Source organism: Oncorhynchus gorbuscha, linkage group LG01 (assembly GCF_021184085.1).
Source record: "Oncorhynchus gorbuscha isolate QuinsamMale2020 ecotype Even-year linkage group LG01, OgorEven_v1.0, whole genome shotgun sequence".
In the NCBI taxonomy this organism is placed as follows: Eukaryota; Metazoa; Chordata; class Actinopteri; order Salmoniformes; family Salmonidae; genus Oncorhynchus; species Oncorhynchus gorbuscha.
This window is the reverse complement of record NC_060173.1, coordinates 89,379,179-89,399,806: the sequence shown is the minus strand read 5'-3', so window position 1 is coordinate 89,399,806 and position 20,628 is coordinate 89,379,179. Positions and strand designations below refer to the sequence as shown.

Sequence of the window (20,628 nt, the reverse complement as noted above, 5' to 3'; positions counted from 1 at the left end):
AGGCGTGACAGTGACGCTGGTGAATACATACAAAGCTCAGATTTCTCACTTCCTGTTTTGATTTCTCCTCAGGATTTTGCCTGCCATATGAGTTCTGTTATACTCACAGACATCTTTCAAACAGTTTTAGAAACTTTAGAGTGTTTTCTATCCAATACTAATAATAATATGCATATATTAGCAACTGAGACTGAGGAGCAGGCCGTTTACTTTGGGCAACTTATTCATCCAAGCTACTCAATACTGCCCCCCAGCCATAAGAAGTTAATGCAACCGCTGTGTCAGATTTCAAAAAAGCTTTACGGACAGAGCAAACCATGCAATACTCTGAGAACGGCGCTCAGAAATTATTATTTTTTATCTGCCATGTTGGAGTCAACAGAAATCAGAAATTACATTATAAATATTCCCTTACCTTTGATGATGTTCATCAGAATGTACTCCCAGGAATCCTAGTTCCACAATTCATGTTTGATTTGTTCGATAATGTCCATTATTTATGTCCAAGTATCTACTTTTGTTAGGGCGTTTAGTACTCAAATCCAAACGCTCGTGTAGGTCAAGCCAAACGTCGGACGAAAAGTTCAAAAAGTTATATTACAGGTCATAGAAACATTTCAATCTAAGTATAGAATCTATCATTAGGATGTTTTTATCATAAATCTTCAATAACGTTCCAACCAGAGAATTCCATTGCCTGTAGAAAAGCCATGGAACTCAGGTCGCTCTCATGTGAAATGCGCTGACCAGGACCTGGCTCTCTGCCAGACCACTGACTCAAAGAGCTCTCATCCAGCCCCACGTCACAGTGGAAGCCTCATTCAAGCTTCTAAAGACGGTTGACATCTAGTCATCCCTAGGAAGTGCAACATGAACCATATCCCACTGTGTATTCGATAGGACTGTTCAAAAACTACAAACCTCAGATTTCCCACTTCCTGTTTGGATATATTCTCAGGTTTTTGCCTGCAATATGAGTTCTGTTATACTCACAGACACCACTCAAACAGTTTTAGAAACTTCAGAGTGTTTTCTATCCACATGTACTAATAATATGCATATATTGGCAACTGGGACTGAGGAGCAGGCCATTTACTCTGGGCACCTATGGACACCTTATTCATCCAAGCTACTCAATACTGCCCCTGCAGCCATAAGAAGTATAAAAAGGAACCACCAGCTTTCATATGTTCTCTGGTTCTGAGCAAGGAACTTAAAGATTAGCTTTTTTACATGGCACATATTGCACTTTTACTTTCTTCTCCAACACTTTGTTTTTGCCTTATTTAAACCAAATTGAACATGTTTCATTATTTATTTGAGGCTAAATGGATTTTTATTGATGTATTATATTAAGTTAAAATAAGTGTTCATTCAGTATTGTCATGTAATTGTCAAATAAATAAATAAAAAATAGTCCGATTTAAACGGTATCGGCTTTTTGTGGTCATCCAATAATCTGTATCGGCGTTGAAAAATCATAATCGGTCGACCTCTACTCTCATAGTGACCAAGAAGGAGAGGAAACCAATATTGGAGCACTAGTCACATATCACAGTAAGTATGTTGGTGACCTCACAACAAGACCCTGAGTCACATTTCAGCAAGAACAAACATGAAAAAACATTTTGGAATGGAGAAAAGGTTTAGGTAGTTCCTCCTCCGTTTCAAAACGTTTCCTTCAGTTTCATACTTACTGAATGTAACCCCAGTGTGAGGTTGCCATTGCACCACTGGTTTTAGAACAAGGTTGCAGTAAAAGTGATTCATTGTGCCAAACCAGCTGGGGAGAAAGGATCCCTTGAGGTTCTGCTTCTCTGCACGTGTTAAAGAGATTTCTCTCATTCCTCTTTGGAGGAATAGTTTAGCAACGTTTTCCAACAGTGATAATCTTGATTTAATAATGACCTCTTGCAAAACACCAGTAAAGTCCAACCCAAATCTTTTGTTGAAGGATTAGGCCCACATCATGTTTTGAAACGTTGATAAACCCTTTCAATCAAATGTATTTATAAAGCCCTTTTTACATCAGCAGATGTCACAAAGTGCTATACAGAAACCAATGCAGCCCTACTCTTATCTTGAATGCAGCCTTGCTCTCTCCCTGCCTTGGTCACTAGCTGCTTTCTTCTCCCTCTTACTTTCTCAGGGTCGGGATACTATGGCTATGGAGATGATGAAGATGCATATGCTCGTAGAAACGGAGGTGAATGCTTTGACCAAGCTCTGCTGCCACACGCACGCACGCTTTTTACACACTCTGGCACTCGCTTTCAACTTGCAGGAAAGTTTAGGGTTGAAATGAGCCTTTTAAACTCAAAGCATTGACTTCACTTTTTATCAACATTGAAAACATTTATTTTATTTAAAAAGCCAATCAAAGTTAGCTGCGTGTCTTTCACTTCAATGTGATATACATAACTATGTTATTTTCTTCTCCACAAGATAGCGATATGCTTCATCCCATGTTTTACAAACTGACACAATTATGTCAAACTAACTTTCAACTTTTCTTTGAGGTCAGTTAGACAGAATTTTACCCTCTGGGCCAAACCAAACTCCTGGACTATTTCTCTTCTGTAGAGACTCAAATATAGTATTGTGTTCTTTTACTCAATGACAGTGGAGACTGGAGTTACAGCCAACACACACAAACACAAACTGTCCAGCTCCTGTCCAGCTGGTGTATGTTTGAGAGTGTGTGTGTGTGCGTGCGTGCTTACAAGAAAGTGTGTGTGTTCTGAGCCAGTGGGAAAAGACTGCATATTTTATTTCCCTGGAATACAAACCTACTGGCCCCTCAAACTTGGCATTCCCAAAAGGAATCTTTAGGTAAGCTTTTGAGGGATGGATAGAGCCATCCAACTGGTCGAGGAAAGTTGTAGGCAACTTGAGTGTTCTTCTGACAAATCTTTATCCCTCATGCTGTAAATCAGCTCTAGATCATCATCCACTTCAGCCTCCATTCTGAAGGTTATATTTATTAATAGTTCAATTGATGGGGTTTAGTAGCTCTAATCAACAGTATGATTGAGCGATCCCGTTTAAATCCACTGGATCAAAGTGATCAAAGACAGACAGACACCCACACACACACTCAATCTATTTCCCTTACTCTCAACCTCTATCTTTTCTTTACTCAAGCAAGTACTTCTTGTTGTCAAGTACTTCTTATTGTCAGTATGGATTATGGTGAGTGACAAAGCCATTGTATCATTCTGTCTACCTGTGATAAGATGATGGATGGGTTTACACTAGCACTCCAGATTTCATCTCTTTAGTCTGCTGTAAACACTGTCCTGTGGTAAATCAGTATGGATTATGTATGTTGCTATGGGAAACTCACTGCCTGACTTACACTCATAGCCTCTCTTCATTTTAGCAGTAAGGTGAGAACACAATGATGTCCAACACACTGGTAAATACCCCCCGGCCCCCAATAGTTAATTTACATTGCGGCACAAACAGATAATGTCTATCTCTATACTGTATAGGAAGATGTCTGTCCAGCATCTGAACCAGAAGGACATTTATTTCAATCTTTTATGTGAATGCTATAACTCTCCCTCTTATTCCCCCCTCAACCCCATTTTTAGGGACCCCTTGGTGCGCGCCCATCAAGGTGAAGCATGGCGACGTGAGTTGTCGGAGTCCTGGGGGGCAGTATTATAAGAACGTGATGGGATCGCGCTGTAAGATCCGCTGTAAGAGGGGTTACGAGATGCAGCAGGGACACCCAGAGGTGGTGTGTATGGCCAGCAAACACTGGTCAGGAAACTACGCCTGCAGGGGTGAGACCACCACACACACAAACTCGCACACCTGGCCTACTGGCGAGACCCAAAATCACTGGACACCTTTACACCAAACATACAGTACCAGTCAAAAGTTTGGAAACACCTACTCATTCAAGGGTTTTTCTTTATTTTTAAAATTTTTTACATTGTAGAAATAACACACATGGAATCATGTAGTAACCAAACAAGTGTTTAACAAATCTAAATAGATTTGAGATTTTTTCAAAGTAGCCACCCTTTGCTTTGATGACAGCTTTTGCACACTCTTGGCATTCTGTCAACCAACTTCAACTGGAATGCTTTTCCAACAGTCTTGAAGGAGTTCCCACAGATGCTGAGCACTTGTTGGCTGCTTTTCCTTCACTCTGCGGGCCAACTCATCCCAACTCCTCAGTTTTGAGACACTGTAAAGTCCATGCAGAATAAGATCACCTCCTCCCAACTGCCCACTGCACCGAGGCTAGAAAACACTGTCACCACCGATAAATCCACGATAATCGAGAATTTCAATAAGCATTTTTCTACGGCTAGTCATGCTTTCCACCTGTCTACACCTACCCCGGCCAACAGCTCTGCACCCCCTGCAGAAACTTGCCCAAGCCCCCCACCCACCTCTCCTTCACCCAAATCCAGATAGCTGATGTTCTGAAAAAGCTGCAAAATCTGGACCCCTACAAATAAACTGGGATAGACAATCTGGACCCTCTCTTTCTGGACCCTCTCTTTCTGCGGCAATTGTTGCAATCCCTTTTACTAGCTTGTTCAACCTTTCTTCCCTTCTTTAAAGGGGGAGACACTCTAGACCCAAACTCTTATAGACCTATATCCATCCTGCCCTGCCTTGCTAAAGTCTTCGAAAGCCAAGTTAACAAACAGATCACCAACCGTTTTGAATCCCACCGTACCTTCTCCGCTATGCAATCTGATTTCGAGCCTCCTTCACTCATGCTGTCAAACATACCCTCATAAACTGACTATCCTACCAATCCTTGACTATGACGATGTCATTTACAAAATAGCCTCCAACACTCTACTCAGCAAATTAGATGTAGTCTATCACAGTGCCATCCGTTTTGTGGCAGGGTAGCCTAGTGGTTAGAGCGTTGGACTAGTAACCGGAAGGTTGCAAGTTCAAACCCCCAAGCTGACAAGGTACAAATCTGTCGTTCTGCCCCTGAACTGGCAGTTAACCCACTGTTCCTAGGCCGTCATTGAAAATAAGAATTTGTTCTTAACTGACTTGCCTAGTTAAATAAAAAAATTGTCACCAAAGCCCCATATACCACCCACCACTGCGACCTCTATGCTCTCGTTGACTGTCCCTCGCTTCATGTTTGTCGCCAAACCCACTGGCTCCTTGTCATCTATAAGTCTTTGCTATGTAAAGCCCTGTCTTTTCTCAGCTCACTGTTCACCATTGCAACACCCACCTGTAGCTCTCGCTCCAGCAGGTATATTTCACTGGTCATCCCCAAAGCCAACTCCTCATTTGGCCACCTTTCCTTCCAGTTCTCTGCTGCCAATGACTGGAACAAATTGCAAAAATCACTGAAGCTGGAGACTTACATCTCCCTCACTAACTTTAAGCATCCGCTTGTCTGAGCAGCGCACCTACACACAGCCCATCTGTAAATAGCCCACCCAACTACCTCATCCCCATATTGTTATTTATTTTTGCTCTTTTGCACACCAGCATCTACTTGCACATCATCATCTTCACATCTATCACTCCAGTGTTTATGCTAAATTGTAATTATTTCGCCACTATGGCCTATTTATTGCCTTACCTCCCTAATCTTACTACATTTGCACACACTGTATATATATATATATATATATATATATATATATATATATATATATATATATATATATATTGTGTTATTGACTGTATGTTTGTTTATGTGTAACTCTGTTGTTGTTTTTGTCGCACTGCTTTGTCTTGGCCAGGTCGCAGTTGTAAATGAGAACTTGTTCTCAACTGGCCTACCTGGTTAAATAAAGGTGAAATAACATTTTTAAAAATCCCAAACCATCTCAATTGGGTTGAGGTCGGGTGATTGTGGAGGCCAGGTCATCTGATGCAGCACTCCATCACTCTCCTTTTTGGTTAAATAGCCCTTCCACAGCCTGGAGATGTGTTTTTGGGCCATTGTCCTGTTGAAAAACAAATGATAGTCCCACTAAGTGCAAACCAGATGGGATGGCGTATTGCTGCAGAGTGCTGTGGTAGCCATGCTGGTTCATTGTGCCTTGAAATCTAAATAAATCACCGACCGCATCATCAGCAAAGCATTCCCACAACATCCCACCTTCTCCTCCATGTTTCACGGTGGGAACCACACAGGCGTTCACCTACTCTGCATCTCACAAAGACATGGCACTCAAATTTGGATTCATCAGACCAAATGACAGATTCCCACAGGTTTAATGTCAATTGCTTGTGTTTCTTGGCCCAAGCAAGTCTCTTCTTTTTATTGCCGTCCTTTAGTAGTGGTTTCTTGCAATTCAATTCAACCTTGAAGGCCTGAACAGTTGATGTTGAGATGTCTGTTACTTGAACTCTGTGAAGCATTTATTTGGGCTGCAATTTCTGAGGCTGGTAACTTTAATGAACTTATCCACTGCAGCAGAGGTAACTCTGGGTCTTCCTTTCCTGTGGCGGTCCTCATGAGAGCCAGTTTCATCATAGCGCTTGATGGTTTTAGCGACTGCATTTGAAGAAACTTTCAAAGTTCTTGATGTGTTCAGTATTGACTGACCTTCATGTCTTAAGATCGGTGTCCCTAAACTGGAACGGTTGTTGTTAACATGCGCTAATGTGACTAGAATGACAGTGTAAATAGCAGCCAACTTTGAATTCTAAATAAATCACAGACAGTGTCACCAGTGAAACACACCCACAATTTCACACCTCCTCCATGCTACACGGTGGGAACCACACATGCAGAGATCCTAGCGTTCACATACTCTGCGTCTCACAAAGACACGGTAGTGGGAACCAAAAATCTCAAATTTGGACTCATCACACCAAAGGACAGATTTCCACCAGTCTAATGTCCATTGCTCGTGTTTCTTGGCCCAAGCAAGTCTCTTCTTATTATTGGTGTCCTTTAGTAATGGATTCTTTGCAGCAATTTGACCACGAGGACCTGATTCACGCAGTCTCCTCTGAACAGTTTTTGTTTAGAGTTTGTGTCCCTAAACTGGAACGGTTGTTGTTAACATGCGCTAATGTGACTAGAATGACAGTGTAAATAGCAGCCAACTTTCCAGGGCATTAGACATGTCTTATATGGGCAGAAAGCTTAACTTCTTGTTAATCTAACTGCACTGTCCAATTTACAGTAGCTATTACAGCGAAAAAAGACCACGTTATTGTCTGAGGAGAGTGCAAAACAACAACATGCTTTTATCATGGCAACTGATTTGATACATTCACCTCAGAAGGTAAATAATGTAATTACATTCAGTAATCTTGCTCTGATTTGTCATCCTGAGGGTCCCAGAGATAAAAGGTAGCATAGCTTTGTTTGATCAAATCCATTTTTATATTCAAATGTAAGAACTGGGTTCTACGGTTTGAACCCCTGCTGTCTCTGGCCTCACACCCACCCTGCCCGGCAATCTAGTTGCGAAGGTTGAAAAAGAGGTTGTGATCCTTGCTTATTTGAGCTGTTCTTGCCATAATATGGACTTAGTCTTACACAAATTGACTTTTAACAAGGCACACCTGTTAATTTAAATTAATTCCAGGTGACTACCTCATGAAGCTGGTTGAGAGAATGCCAAGAGTGTGCAAAGTTGTCATCAAGGCAAAGAGTGGCTACTTTGAAGAATCTCAAGTATAAAATATATTTTTGATTTTGTTTAACACTTTTTTGGTTACTACATGATTCCATATGTGTTATTTTATAGTTATGATGTCTTCACTGTTATTCTACAATGTAGAAATGTAGTACAAATAAAGAAAAACCCATAAAATAGTAGGTGTGTCCAAACTTTTGACTGGTACTGTATGTAACCACTGAAGATACACACAACCAATAGAATCATTGTCAGATTTATCAGCTACCTGCTAATCATACACCCTCTTTGTGAAAATACATTTTTGGACTTGATTTGTGTTTCCCTGTCAGAGATCCGGTGTCCTAAGCTACAGATGCCTGCTAATGGTGGCTATAAGTGTTCAGATGGATCCTACTTTAACTCCCGCTGTGAGTTCTTCTGCTCCCTTGGATACACTCTGAAGGGGTCCAAGACTGTCACCTGCCAGTACCACAAGACCTGGACCTCAGGGGAGAGCGCCTGCATAGGTGAGTCAGAGAGTGCTTGTGTGGATGTGTGTACGTGCGTTCGTGTGTGCATTTACCGATGTACAGTATGTGTATGGCGTTTGTGTGTGTGGTGTTTGTCTGTAGCTGCCAAATCAAATCAAATCAATTTTTTTCAACAGTGAAATGCTTACAAGCCCTTAACCAACAATGCAGTTTTTTTTAATGTTTAGAAAATATTTACTAATTAAACTGAAGTAAACAATAAATAAATACAAAGTAAAAAATAAGAAAATAGAAAAATAACAAATAATGAAAGAGCAACAATAAAATAACTGTAACAAGGCTATATACAGGGGGTACCGGTCCATGTGTGGGGCCACTGGTTAGTCGAGGTAATTGACGTAATATGTACAGTCGTGGCCAAAAGTTTAGAGAATGACACAAATATTAATTTTTACAAAGTCTGCTGCTTCAGTTTGTGTGATGGCAATTTGCATATACTCCAGAATGTTATGAAGAGTGATCAGATTAATTGCAATTCATTGCAAAGTCCCTCTTTGCCATGCAAATGAACTGAATCCACAAAAAAACATTTCCACTGCATTTCAGCCCTGCCACAAAAGGACCAGCTGACATTATGTCAGTGATTCTCTCGTTAACACAGGTGTGAGTGTTGACAAGGCTGGAGATCACTCTGTCATGCTGATTGAGTTCGAATAACAGACTGGAAGCTTCAAAAGGAGGGTGGTGCTTGGAATCATTGTTCTTCCTCTGTCAACCATGGTTACCTGCAAGGAAACACATGCCATCATCAGTGCTTTGCACAAAAAGAGCTTCACAGGCAAGGATATTGCTGCCAGTAAGATTGCACCATAATCAACCATTTATCGGATCATCAACAACTTCGAGGAGAGCGGTTCAATAGTTGTGAAGAAGGCTTCAGGGCATCAAGAAAGTCCAGCAAGCACCAGGACCGTCTCCTAAAGTTGATTCAGCTGCGGGATCGGGGCACCACTAGCACAGAGCTTGCTCAGGAATGGCAGCAGGCAGGTGTGAGTTCATCTGCACGTACAGTGAGGCGAAGTCTTTTGGAGGATGGCCTGGTGTCAAGAAGGACAGCAAAGAAGCCACTTCTCTCCAGGAAAAACATCAGGGACAGACTGATATTCTGCAAAAGGTACAGGGATTGGACTGCTGAGGACTGGGGTAAAGTCATTTTCTCTGATGGATCCTCTTTCTGATTGTTTGGGGCATCCGGCAAAAAAGGTTGTCTGGAGAAGACAAGGTGAGCGCTACCATCAGTCCTGTGTCATGCCAGGAAACTCCCCAGACCGTAATCCCATTGAGAACTTGTGGTCAATCTTCAAGAGGCGGGTGGACAAACAAAAACCTACAAATTCTGACAAACTCCAAGCATTGATTATGCAAAAATGGGCTGCCATCAGTCAGGATGTGGCCCAGAAATTAATTGACAGCATGCCTCTGCGGATTGCAGAGGTCTTGAAAAAGAAGGGTCAACACTGCAAATATTGACTCTTTGCATCAACTTCATGTAATTGTCAATAAAAGCCTTTGACACTTATGAAATGCTTGGAATTATACGTCAGTATTCCATAGTAACATCTTACAAAAATATCTAAAGACACTGAAGCAGTAAACTTTGTGGAAATGAATATTAGTGTCATTCTCAACTTTTGGCCACGTCTGTACATGTAGCTAGAGGTAAAGTGACCATGCATAGATAATAAACAGAGTAGCAGCAGCTTAAAAATGGGGGGGGTCAATGCAAATAGTCCAGGTAGCCATTTGCTTAGTTGTTCAGCAGTCTTATGGCTTGGGGGTAGAAGCTGTTAAGAAGCCTTTTGGACCTAGACTTGGCGCTCTGGTACTGCGGTAGCAGAGAGAAAAGTCTATTACTAGGGTGGCTGGAGTCTTTGGCAATTTTTAGGGCCTTCCTCTTACTGGTATATTTTTTGTTTTATTTTTATTTAACCTTTATTTAACTAGGCAAGTCAGTTAAGAACAAATTCTTATTTACAATGACAGCCTAGGAACAGCGGTGTAACTGCCTTGTTCATAGGCAGAACGACATATTTTTACCTTGTTCTTATTCGATCTAGCAACCTTACGTTTACTGGCCCAATGCTCTAACCACTAGGCTACCTGCCGCCCCAACCACTAGGCTTCCTGCCATCCAGTATAGAGGTCCTGGATGGTAGGAAGCTTGGCCCCACTGGTGTACTGGGCCGTACACACTACCCTCTGTAGTGCCTTGCGGTCGGAGGCCGAGCAGTTGCCATACCAGGCCGGCAATGCAACCAGTCAGGATGCTCTCAATGGTGCAGCTGTATAACTTTTGAGGATCTGAGGACTCATGACAAATATTTTCAGTCTCCTGAGAGGGAATAGGCATTTTCGTGCCCTCTTCACGACTGTCATGGTGTGTTTGGACCATGAGAATTCGTTGGTGATGTGGACACCAAGGAACTTGAAGCTCCCAACCTGCTCAATGACCTTGACTAACCGGTGCCCCCGCACATTGACTCTGTACCGATACCCCCCGTATGTATATAGTCTCGCTACTGTTATTTTAATGCTGCTCTATAATGAATTGCTGTTTGAATTTTTTACTTAAGACTTCTTTTTCTTAACTGCATTGTTGGTTAACAGCTTGTAAGTTATCATTTAACTGTAAGGTCTACTACACCTGTTGTATTTGGCGCATGTGACAAATACAATTATATTTGATTTGTAAGCCGGAATCAGGAGGATAGAGATATGGTCAGATTTTCCAAATGGAGGGTGAGCTTTGTATGCATATCTCTGTGTGGAGTAAAGGTGGTCTAGAGTTTATTCCCTCTGGTTTCACATGTAACATGCTGGTAGAAATGGGGTAAAACGGATTTAAGTTTCCCTACATTAAAGTTCCCGGGCCACTGAGAGTGCCGCCTCTGGATGAGCATTTTCTTGTTTAATATGGCCTTATGTAACGGATGTGAAACGGCTAGCTTAGTTAGCGGTGCGCGCTAAATAGCGTTTCAATCGGTTACGTCACTTGCTCTGAGACCTTGAAGTAGTAGTTCCCCTTGCTCTGCAAGGGCCGCGGCTTTTGTGGAGCGATGGGTAACGATGCTTCGAGGGTGACTGTTGTCGATGTGTGCAGAGGGTCCCTGGTTCGCGCCGGGTATGGGCGAGGGGACGGTTTAAAATTATACTGTTACACTTATACGGGTCGTTGAGTGCGGTCTTAGTGCCAGCATCGATTTGTGGTTGGTAAATAGGCAGCTACAAAAAATATAGATAAACTCTCTTGGTAAATAGTGTTGTCTACGTGTTATCGTGAGATACTCTACCTCGGGTGAGCAAAACCTTGAGACTTCATTAATATTAGATTTTGTGCACCAGCTGTTATTGACAAAGAGACAGACCGCCACCACTTGTCTTACCAAAGGCAGCTCTTCTATCTTGCCGATGCATGAAAAACCCAGCCAGCTGTATGTTATCAATGTAGTCTTTCAGCCACGACTCTGTGAAACAGCACTCATCACAGCAGCTTCTCTAGTCTAAAATCACCCCAATTACACAGACAGGACATAACATGACAGAACAGAACAGGGAAAAGCACATTTTTCCTGTTTCTCTTCCCTCCACATCTGCTGACCTTTTAACCTCTTTACCCCATCTCCTCTCTCCTTCTCTGGTAGATGTGGATGCCCCAGTAATAAAGTGTCCTAACCTGAAGGACAAGACGGCAGAGCCTGGCAAGCTCACTGCCAGGGTGACCTGGGACACACCCGAGGGCAAGGACACGGCCGATGGCATCCTCACTGAGTCAGTCTGACCCCTGATCCTTAACCCCTAACTCCACTGAACCTTCATTTATAACCTGTAGTGGTAGTTAGGCTTGGGCTGTATACCGTGTATTAGAGGTCGACCGATTTTTCAACACCGATACCGATTATTGGAGGACCAAAAATGCCGATACCGATTAATCGGACGATTTACAAAAAAATATATATATATATTGTTTTTACATACACTGCTAAAAAAAATAAGGGAACACTAAAATAACACATCCTAGATCTGAATGAATTAAATATTCTTATTAAATATTTTTTTCTTTACATAGTTGAATGTGCTCACAACAAAATCACACAAAAATTATCAATGGAAATCAAATTTATCAACCCATGGAGGTCTGGATTTGGAGTCACACTCAAAATTAAAGTGGAAAACCACACTGCAGGCTGATCCAACTTTGATGTAATGTCCTTAAAACAAGTCTAAATGAGGCTCAGTAGTGTGTGTGGCCTCCACGTGCCTGTATGACCTCCCTACAACGCCTGGGCATGCTCCTGATGAGGTGTCGGATGGTCTCCTGAGGGATCTCCTCCCAGACCTGGACTAAAGCATCCGCCAACTCCTGGACAGTCTGTGGTGCAACGTGGCGTTGCTGGATGGAGCGAGACATGATGTCCCAGATGTGCTCAATTGGATTCAGGTCTGGGGAACGGGCGGGCCAGTCCATAGCATCAATGCCTTCCTCTTCCAGGAACTGCTGACACACTCCAGCCACATGAGGTCTAGCATTGTTTTGCATTAGGAGGAACCCAGGGCCAACCGCACCAGCATATGGTCTCACAAGGGGTCTGAGGATCTCATCTCGGTACCTAATGGCAGTCAGGCTACCCCTGGCGAGCACATGAAGGGCTGTGCGGCCCACCAAAGAAATGCCACCCCACACCATGACTGACCCACTGCCAAACCGGTCATGCTGGAGGATGTTGCAGGCAGCAGAACGTTCTCCACGGCATCTTCAGACTCTGTCACGTCTGTCACATGTGCTCAGTGTGAACCTGCTTTCATCTGTGAAGAGCACGAATTTGCCAATCTTGGTGTTCTCTGGCAAATGCCAAACATCCTGCACGGCGTTGGGCTGTAAGCACAACCCCCACCTGTGGATGTCGGGCCCTCATACCACCCTTATGGAGTCTGTTTCTGACCGTTTGAGCAGACACATGCACATTTGTGGCCTGCTGGAGATCATTTTGCAGGGCTGTTTCAGTGGTCCTCCTGCTCCTCCTTGCACAAAGGTGGAGGTAGCGGTCCTGCTGCTGGGTTGTTGCCCTCCTACGGCCTCCTCCACGTCTCCTGATGTACTGGCCTGTCTCCTGGTAGCGCCTCCATGCTCTGGACACTACACTGACAGACACAGCAAACCTTCTTGCCACAGCTCGCATTGATGTGCCATCCTGGATGAGCTGCACTACCTGACCCACTTGGTGGGTTGTAGATTCCGTCTCATGCTACCACTAGAGTGAAAGCACCGCCAGCATTCAAAAGTGACCAAAACATCAGCCAGGAAGCATAGGAACTGAGAAGTGGTCTGTGGTCACCACCTGCAGAACCACTACTTTATTGGGGGATGTCTTGCTAATTGCCTATAATTTCCACCTGATGTCTATTCCATTTGCACAACAGCATGTGAAATGTATTGTCAATCAGTGTTGCTTCCTAAGTGGACAGTTTGATTTCACAGAAGTATGATTGACTTGGAGTTACATTGTGTTGTTTAAAAGTGTTCCCTTTATTTTTTGAGCAGTGTATATATATATATATATATATAATGACAATTACAACAATACTGAATGAATACATTTTTAATTTTAACCTAATATAATACATAAATAAAATAAATTTAGTCTCAATTAAATAATGAAACATGTTCAATTTGGTTTAAATAATGCAAAAACACAGTGTTGGAGAAGAAAGTATGTGCCATGTCACGCCCTGACTTTAGAGAGACGTTTTATTTCTCTATTTGGTGAGGTCAGGGTGTGATGTGGGGTGGGCATTCTATGTTTTGGATTTCTTTGTGTTTGGCCGAGTGTGGCTCCCAATCAGAGACAGCTGTCTATCATTGTCTCTGATTGGGAATCATACTTAGGTAGCCTTTTTCCCACCTATGTTGTGGGATCCTGTTTTTGTACAGCCTACGGAATGGTGCGTTCGTTTTGGTTTCACTTTGTTATTTTGTTGCTGGTTCTCATTTAAATAAATGTGATGACCACAAATTACGCTCCTTCAAACAATGCACGTTACAGAAGATCCCATCACAAAAAGACCCAGCAGCGTTTTCTGAAGGAGTGGACATGGGAAGAGATACTGGAAGGCAAGGGTCCCTGTGCGCAGGCTGGAGAGTATCACCGTCCAAGGGAGGAGATAGAAGCAGCTAGAGTTGGACGGCGAGGATACGAGGAATTAGAGGAACGGCAACTATACAAGAGGTCATGGCTAGCACGGAAGCCCGAGTGGCAGCTCGGGCTTCCACGGGGAAGTCAATCCCCGTGGTGTCAATCCCCTGACACCACGGGGAGATTGGCGGTGTCAGGATTTAGACCTGAGCCAACTCCCCGTGCTTTCCGTGGGGAGCGTGTGACCGATCGGGCGCCGTGCTATGCCGTGATGCGCAACATGTCTCCAGTGCGCGTTCACAGCCCGGTGCGCTACATTCCAGCTCTCCGCATTGGACGGGCTAGAGTGGTTATCCAGCCAGGACAGATGGTGCCGGCTCAGCGCTCTTGGCCTCCAGTGCGTCTCTTCGGCCCAGGATATCCTGCGCTGGCTCTGCTCACCGTGTCTCCGGTGCGTCTGCACAGCCCAGTGCGTCCTGTGCTAGCGCCCCGCATTTGCTGGGCGAAAGTAACCATCCAGCCAGGACGGGTTGTGCCGGCTCTACGCTTGAGACCTCCAGTGCGCCTCTACGGCCCAGTGTATCCAGGTGCCTGCTCCACGCACCAGGCTTCCAGTGCGTCTCCTCAGTCCGGTAAGACATGTTCCGGCTCCATGTAGGAAGCCTCCAGCGATGAGCCATGGCCCGAAGCCTCCAGTGATGATCCATGGCACGAAGCCTCCAGTGATGATCCATGGCACGAAGCCTCCAGTGATGATCCATGGCACGAAGCATCCAGTGATGATCCATGGCACGAAGCCTCCAGTGATGATCCATGGCACGAAGCCTCCAGCGATGATCCATGGCACGAAGCCTCCAGCGACCGTGTCCAGTAGCTGACCTTAGAGACGTTTTATTTCTCTACTTGGTGAGGTCAGGGTGAGGTCATTGTCATTGTCTCTGATTGGGAATCATACTTAGGTAGACTTTTTCCCACCTATGTTGTGGGATCTTGTTTTTGTACAGCTCTTCTAGCCTACGGAACGGTACGTTCGTTTTGGTTTCACTTTGTTATTTTGTTGCTGGCTCTCATTGAAATAAATATGATGACCACAAATTACACTGTGCCCTGGTCTCCTTCAAGCAACGCACGTTACATGCCATGTAAAAAAGCTAAAGTTTAAGTTCCTTGCTCAGACCATGAGAACATACGAAAGCCGGTGGTTCATTTTAACATGAGTCTTCAATATTCCCAGTTAAGACGTTTTAGGTTGTAGTTATTATAGGAATTATAGGACTATTTCTCTCTATACCATTTGTATTTCATATACCTTTGACTATCGGATGTTCTTATAGGCACTATAATATTGCCAGCCTAATCTCGGGAGTTGATAGGCTTGAAGTCATAAACAGCGCTATGCTTCAAGCTTTGTGAAGAGCTGCTGGCAAACGCAGGAAAGTGCTGTTTGAATGAATGCTTACGAGCCTTCTGCTGCCTACCACCGCTCAGTCAGACTGCTCCATCAAATCATAGACTTAACCTCTAGCGTCGAGAAATCCCGTATCCGGGAGCGTAATCATAGCCTCAAGCTCATTACCATAATGGAACGTTTCCTATTCATGTAAATCGCAAATGAAATGAAATAAATATATTCAAACACAAGCTTAGCCTTTTGTTAACAACACTGTCATCTCAGATTTTCAAAATATGCTTTTCAACCAAAGCTACACAAGCATTTGTGTAAGAGTATTGATAGCGTAGCATAGCATTAAGCTTAGCATTCAGCAGGCAACATTTTCACAAATACAAGAAAAGCATTCAAATAAAATAATTTACCTTTGAAGAACTTCAGATGTTTTCAATGACGAGACTCTTAGTTAGATAGCAAATGTTCATTTTTTTCCAAAAATATTATTTGTGTAGACGAAATAGCTCCGTTTTGTTCATCACGTTTGGCTAAGAAAAAGACCGGAAAATGCAGTCACTTACAACGGCAAACTTTTTTCCAAATTAGCTCCATAATATTCACAGAAATATGGCAAACATTGTTTAGAATCAATCCTCAAGGTGTTTTTCACATATCTATTCGATAATAAATCAGTGGTGGCAGTTGGCTTCTCATCAGAAGCAAACGGAAAAATGCTAGAGATTACGCAATAATTGCGACGGAGGATACCAAGCGACCACCTGGTAGATGTAGTCTCTTATGGTCAATCTTCCAATGATATGCCTACAAATACGTCACAATGCTGCAGACACCTTGGGGAAAACGTGGAGCTGACTCCTAGCTCCTTCACAGCCATATAAGAAGTCATTGGCATGAAGCAGTTTCAAAAAATGTGTCACTTCCTGATTGGAATTTTATCTGTTTTTTTTTCTGTAACATCGGTTCTTTGGCACTCACAGACAATATCTTAGCAGTTTTGGAAACGTCAGAGTGTTTTCTTACCAAAGCTGTCAATTACATGCATAGTCGAGCATTTTTTTGTGACAAAATATATTTTTCATCCAAAAATTAAAATAGCGCCCCCTATATCCAAGAAGTGAATTATAATATAATAAACACACAGAAATATGAGCCTTAGGTCATTAATATGGTCAGATCCAGAAACGATCATTTCGAAAACAAAACGTTTATCAGTGAAATACGGAACCGTTTTGTATTTTATCCCTTTTAATCCTAAATCTAAATATTGCTGTTACATTGTACAACCTTCAATGTTATGTCATAATTATGTAAAATTTTGGCAAATTAATTATGGTCTTTGTTAGGAAGAAATGGTCTTCACACAGTTCGCAACGAGCCAGGCGGCCCAAACTGCTGCATATATCCTGACTCTGCTTACACTGAACGCAAGAGAAGTGACACAATTTCCCTAGTTAATATTGCCTGCTAAAATGATTATTTTTAACTAAATATGCAGGTTTTAAAAAATATACTTTTGTATTGATTTTAAGAAAGTCATTGATGTTTATGTTTAGGTACATTGGTGCTACGATTTTGCCCTGCACACGAAGAGACAACACACAATATTTTAGCCCTTGGCGCAGTCATAGCTCTCAGGCACCTGCGCGAGCTCATAGAAACTCACTCAAACACAGTCCCAAGTACTCACAAGTTACAATAGGTACCCTAGTTAGCGAGCTCGGTGAAACTTTAATAAATCTTTATATTGTCCACATTGTGTAACATTACCACGGATTTATATTGAACAATTTCCGAGCCACGGACAACATACTTTGCTTGCCGAAGGTCAGGCAAAAGAGAACAATAAGAGGGTATGGAAATACAGATAACCCGCGATGGACCAAACCAAAATATACAAAACTTTTACAATCACGTGTATGTAAAATATAGATATGAAAAAACGTTTGTACACCAACAACTAACATTAGCTATGCAGCTGTAGTTTAACAAACACACTGAATAATTATTATTACCCCTCTTGACCTGGCCTATTTGAATTGGTCCTTGTGTGCAACTTGGTGCATAATCTAGGGGAACAACATCACACTGCTACACTAGCTAGAAACTTACCTTGGCTCTTTGCTGCACTTGCGTAACAGGTGGCCAGCCTGCCACACAGTCTCCTCGTAGATTGCAATGTAATCGGCGTACAAAAATGCAGATCACCGATTTGTTATGAACTTAAAATTGGCCCAAATTAATCAGCCATGCAGATTAATCGGTCGACCTCTACCATGTATATACCTTATAGCGGGATATTTGGAAATGGCCACAGGATGTTTTTTCAATACCGTTTAAACTATTTATTTGAAGTTTTTGTATACATTTGAATATTTGTAGTTACTTTTTAAGTAAATACCTGCAGTCAGCTAGTGCAATATGATAGGCAATAAAGAAGATTGCGTTCTTTATTTTACCTGTCACATATTTTTTCTTACCGGTAGTCCTCCTTCACGTGGTGTTTGTTTACAAGCACACAACAACAAGAGACTTGTGAGTCACTCACTGTTGTGCAGCACACATCTAGTTACAGTATGGAATTCACAACTAAATGTTTGCCAGCTATATATTTTATAGCTATTAATTTAACTGTCTAAAATGTGCTAAATGTTCTGCAGTTGTGTATTTGGTTTGCTAATTTAGTAGCTAGTTCGCTATCTAGCAAAGTGGTTAGCTTGGCTTAGTAACAGTAGAGAATCGCCTCCTGGATCAAGTGCCTTGCTGTCTAGTATTTGTTTTGTGCCTGCAGCAAACTGTTAAGTAGCTTTTTGAGTTACTTGTATAGCTTTATGAGCTGGGACGTTTGTCCTGGAAATAATTTAGATCAGAGGCTGTATAAAATATTTGCAAAGAACTTGTTAGCATTTAGTTTGCAATCTCTATGAAATTTTACATGTACTTGTTAGCATTGCTAACCTTAGGATTACAGAGGCTGTGGATTTAGAAAACCGCTCCCCTTGTGTTCAGTGCCGGCATTACCGAATATCACGGTATAGCACAAGGTTGGTATGAAGGTATTACCATCTGGATACCGCCCAAGTCTAGTGGCAGTCGCAGTAATAGTAGTATTCATGGTAGCAGTAGTAGTAGGGTAAGTCTTTAGTTAAGCTTCAGTACTATTGACACAGTGTAGTATTTGACTGAGGCTGTGTTTACAGTGTGATCCTGAAAGGGAAGCCTCCTGGACACTTCCCCGAGGGGCTCCATAAGATGTCCTACACCGTCTATGACCGCGCCGGGAACAAAGGCAGTTGCCGCTTCTCTGTCAGAGTACGAGGTGATCCCCCAACATTTTTACAGTGTTTCTAGTCAGACAGCAATGTTCTGACAACATTTGAAGGAACAAACACAGAACACTTACACATTTATGCCTGTTAGGCTGCTTTTACACAATCAGACAATTTTTATATTCCACTAATTGATCTTTTGACCTATCACGTCAAATCTTTTCACATCAGATCTTTTTCAGAGCTGAAATGATTGGTCAAAATACAAAATTAGCAAAAAACTATCAGAATTGGGATGCGTGAACACAGCCTTAGAGTGTGTGTCTGAATCTGTTTTGTGCCACCAGTGCGTCGCTGCAGCCCCATCACCCCTCCAGAAAATGGCTATATGAAGTGTGACAGTGATGGAGATAACTACGGAGCCACTTGTGATTTCAAATGTACAGGAGGGTATGAACTCCAGGGCAGTGCTGCCAGGGTTTGCCAGTATGGACTCACCTGGTCAGGCACGGAAACCAACTGTGCAGGTACATATCTGTGCACACACATGTATGTATACACACACACATACACACATATTGTTCACATCACATAAGCATACCTCACAGACACACATACAGTACTTTACACTTCACATAAACCAATAGGGCTGGGATTTGCTAAGGACCTCCCGATACAATATCATCACGATACTTAGGTGTCGATACGATATGTATTGCGATTCAATACTGTGATTATATTGTGATTCGATGTTCCAAACATATTGCTCACCATCTGTCTCCTGCAGAGGGACAAGAGAGTGCCATGAGAAAATGAGTTTTGATCAGACATGGAAATAAAAGTTCTGAAAAACAAATTGACTCCCTATTTAAAAAGAAGAATGAGAACATGCAGGCACATCAAACCAGCACAATAATGACATTGTGATATTTTCAAAATGATACGATATATCGTCAAAAATAATATCCCGATATGTAAGTATTGATTTTTTTCCCCTCCCCCATCACTATAAACCACACACACATACAGTTGAAGTCGGAAGTTTACATACACCTTAGCCGAATACATTTAAACTCAGTTTTTCACAATTCCTGACATTTAATCCTAGTACAAATTCCCTGTCTTAGTTCAGTTAGGATCACCACTTTATTTTAAGAATGTGAAATGTCAGAATAATAGTAGAGAGAATGATTTATTTCAGCTTTTATTTCTTTCATCACATTCCCAGTGGGTCAGAAGTTTACATACACTCAGTTAGTATTTGGTATCATTGCCTTTAAATTGTTTAACTTGGGTCAAATGTTTCGGGTAGCCTTCCACAAGCTTCCCACAATAAGTCAGGTGAATTTTGGCCCATTCCTCCTGACAGAGCTGGTGTAACTGAATCAGGTTTGTAGGCCTCGTTGCTCGTACATGCTTTTTCAGTTCTGCCTACAAATGTTCAATAGGATTGAGGTCAGGGCCTTGTAATCGCCACTCCCATACCTTGACTTGGTTGTCCTTAAGCCATTTTACCACAACTTTGGAAGTATGCTTGTGGTCATTGACCATTTGGAAGATCCATTTGCGACCAAGCTTTAACTTCCTGACTGATGCCTTGAGATGTTGCTTCAATATATCCAAATAATTTTCCCCCCTCATGATGCCATCTATTTTGTGAAGTGCACCAGTCCCTCCTGTAGCACA

The 20,628-nt window shown here is 42.4% G+C and overlaps 1 protein-coding gene across 3 annotated transcripts in view; it reads left to right on the top strand.

Annotated features, from left to right (window-relative positions):
* LOC124045378 (sushi-repeat-containing protein SRPX-like) overlaps positions 1-20,628 on the top strand; it is a 38,050-nt gene that overhangs the window by 13,736 nt on the left and 3,686 nt on the right. For 2 of the 3 annotated variants that reach the window (XM_046364690.1, XM_046364677.1), the window contains exons 2-7: positions 2,150-2,206; positions 3,597-3,791; positions 7,937-8,113; positions 11,779-11,905; positions 18,874-18,992; positions 19,290-19,469. In XM_046364690.1, coding sequence (XP_046220646.1) covers positions 3,680-3,791; positions 7,937-8,113; positions 11,779-11,905; positions 18,874-18,992; positions 19,290-19,469 — 715 coding nt within the window. In that variant the 5' untranslated portion in view covers positions 2,150-2,206; positions 3,597-3,679. The remainder of the gene's footprint in view (positions 1-2,149; positions 2,207-3,596; positions 3,792-7,936; positions 8,114-11,778; positions 11,906-18,873; positions 18,993-19,289; positions 19,470-20,628) is intronic. The other variant, XM_046364684.1, reaches the window with a different exon arrangement.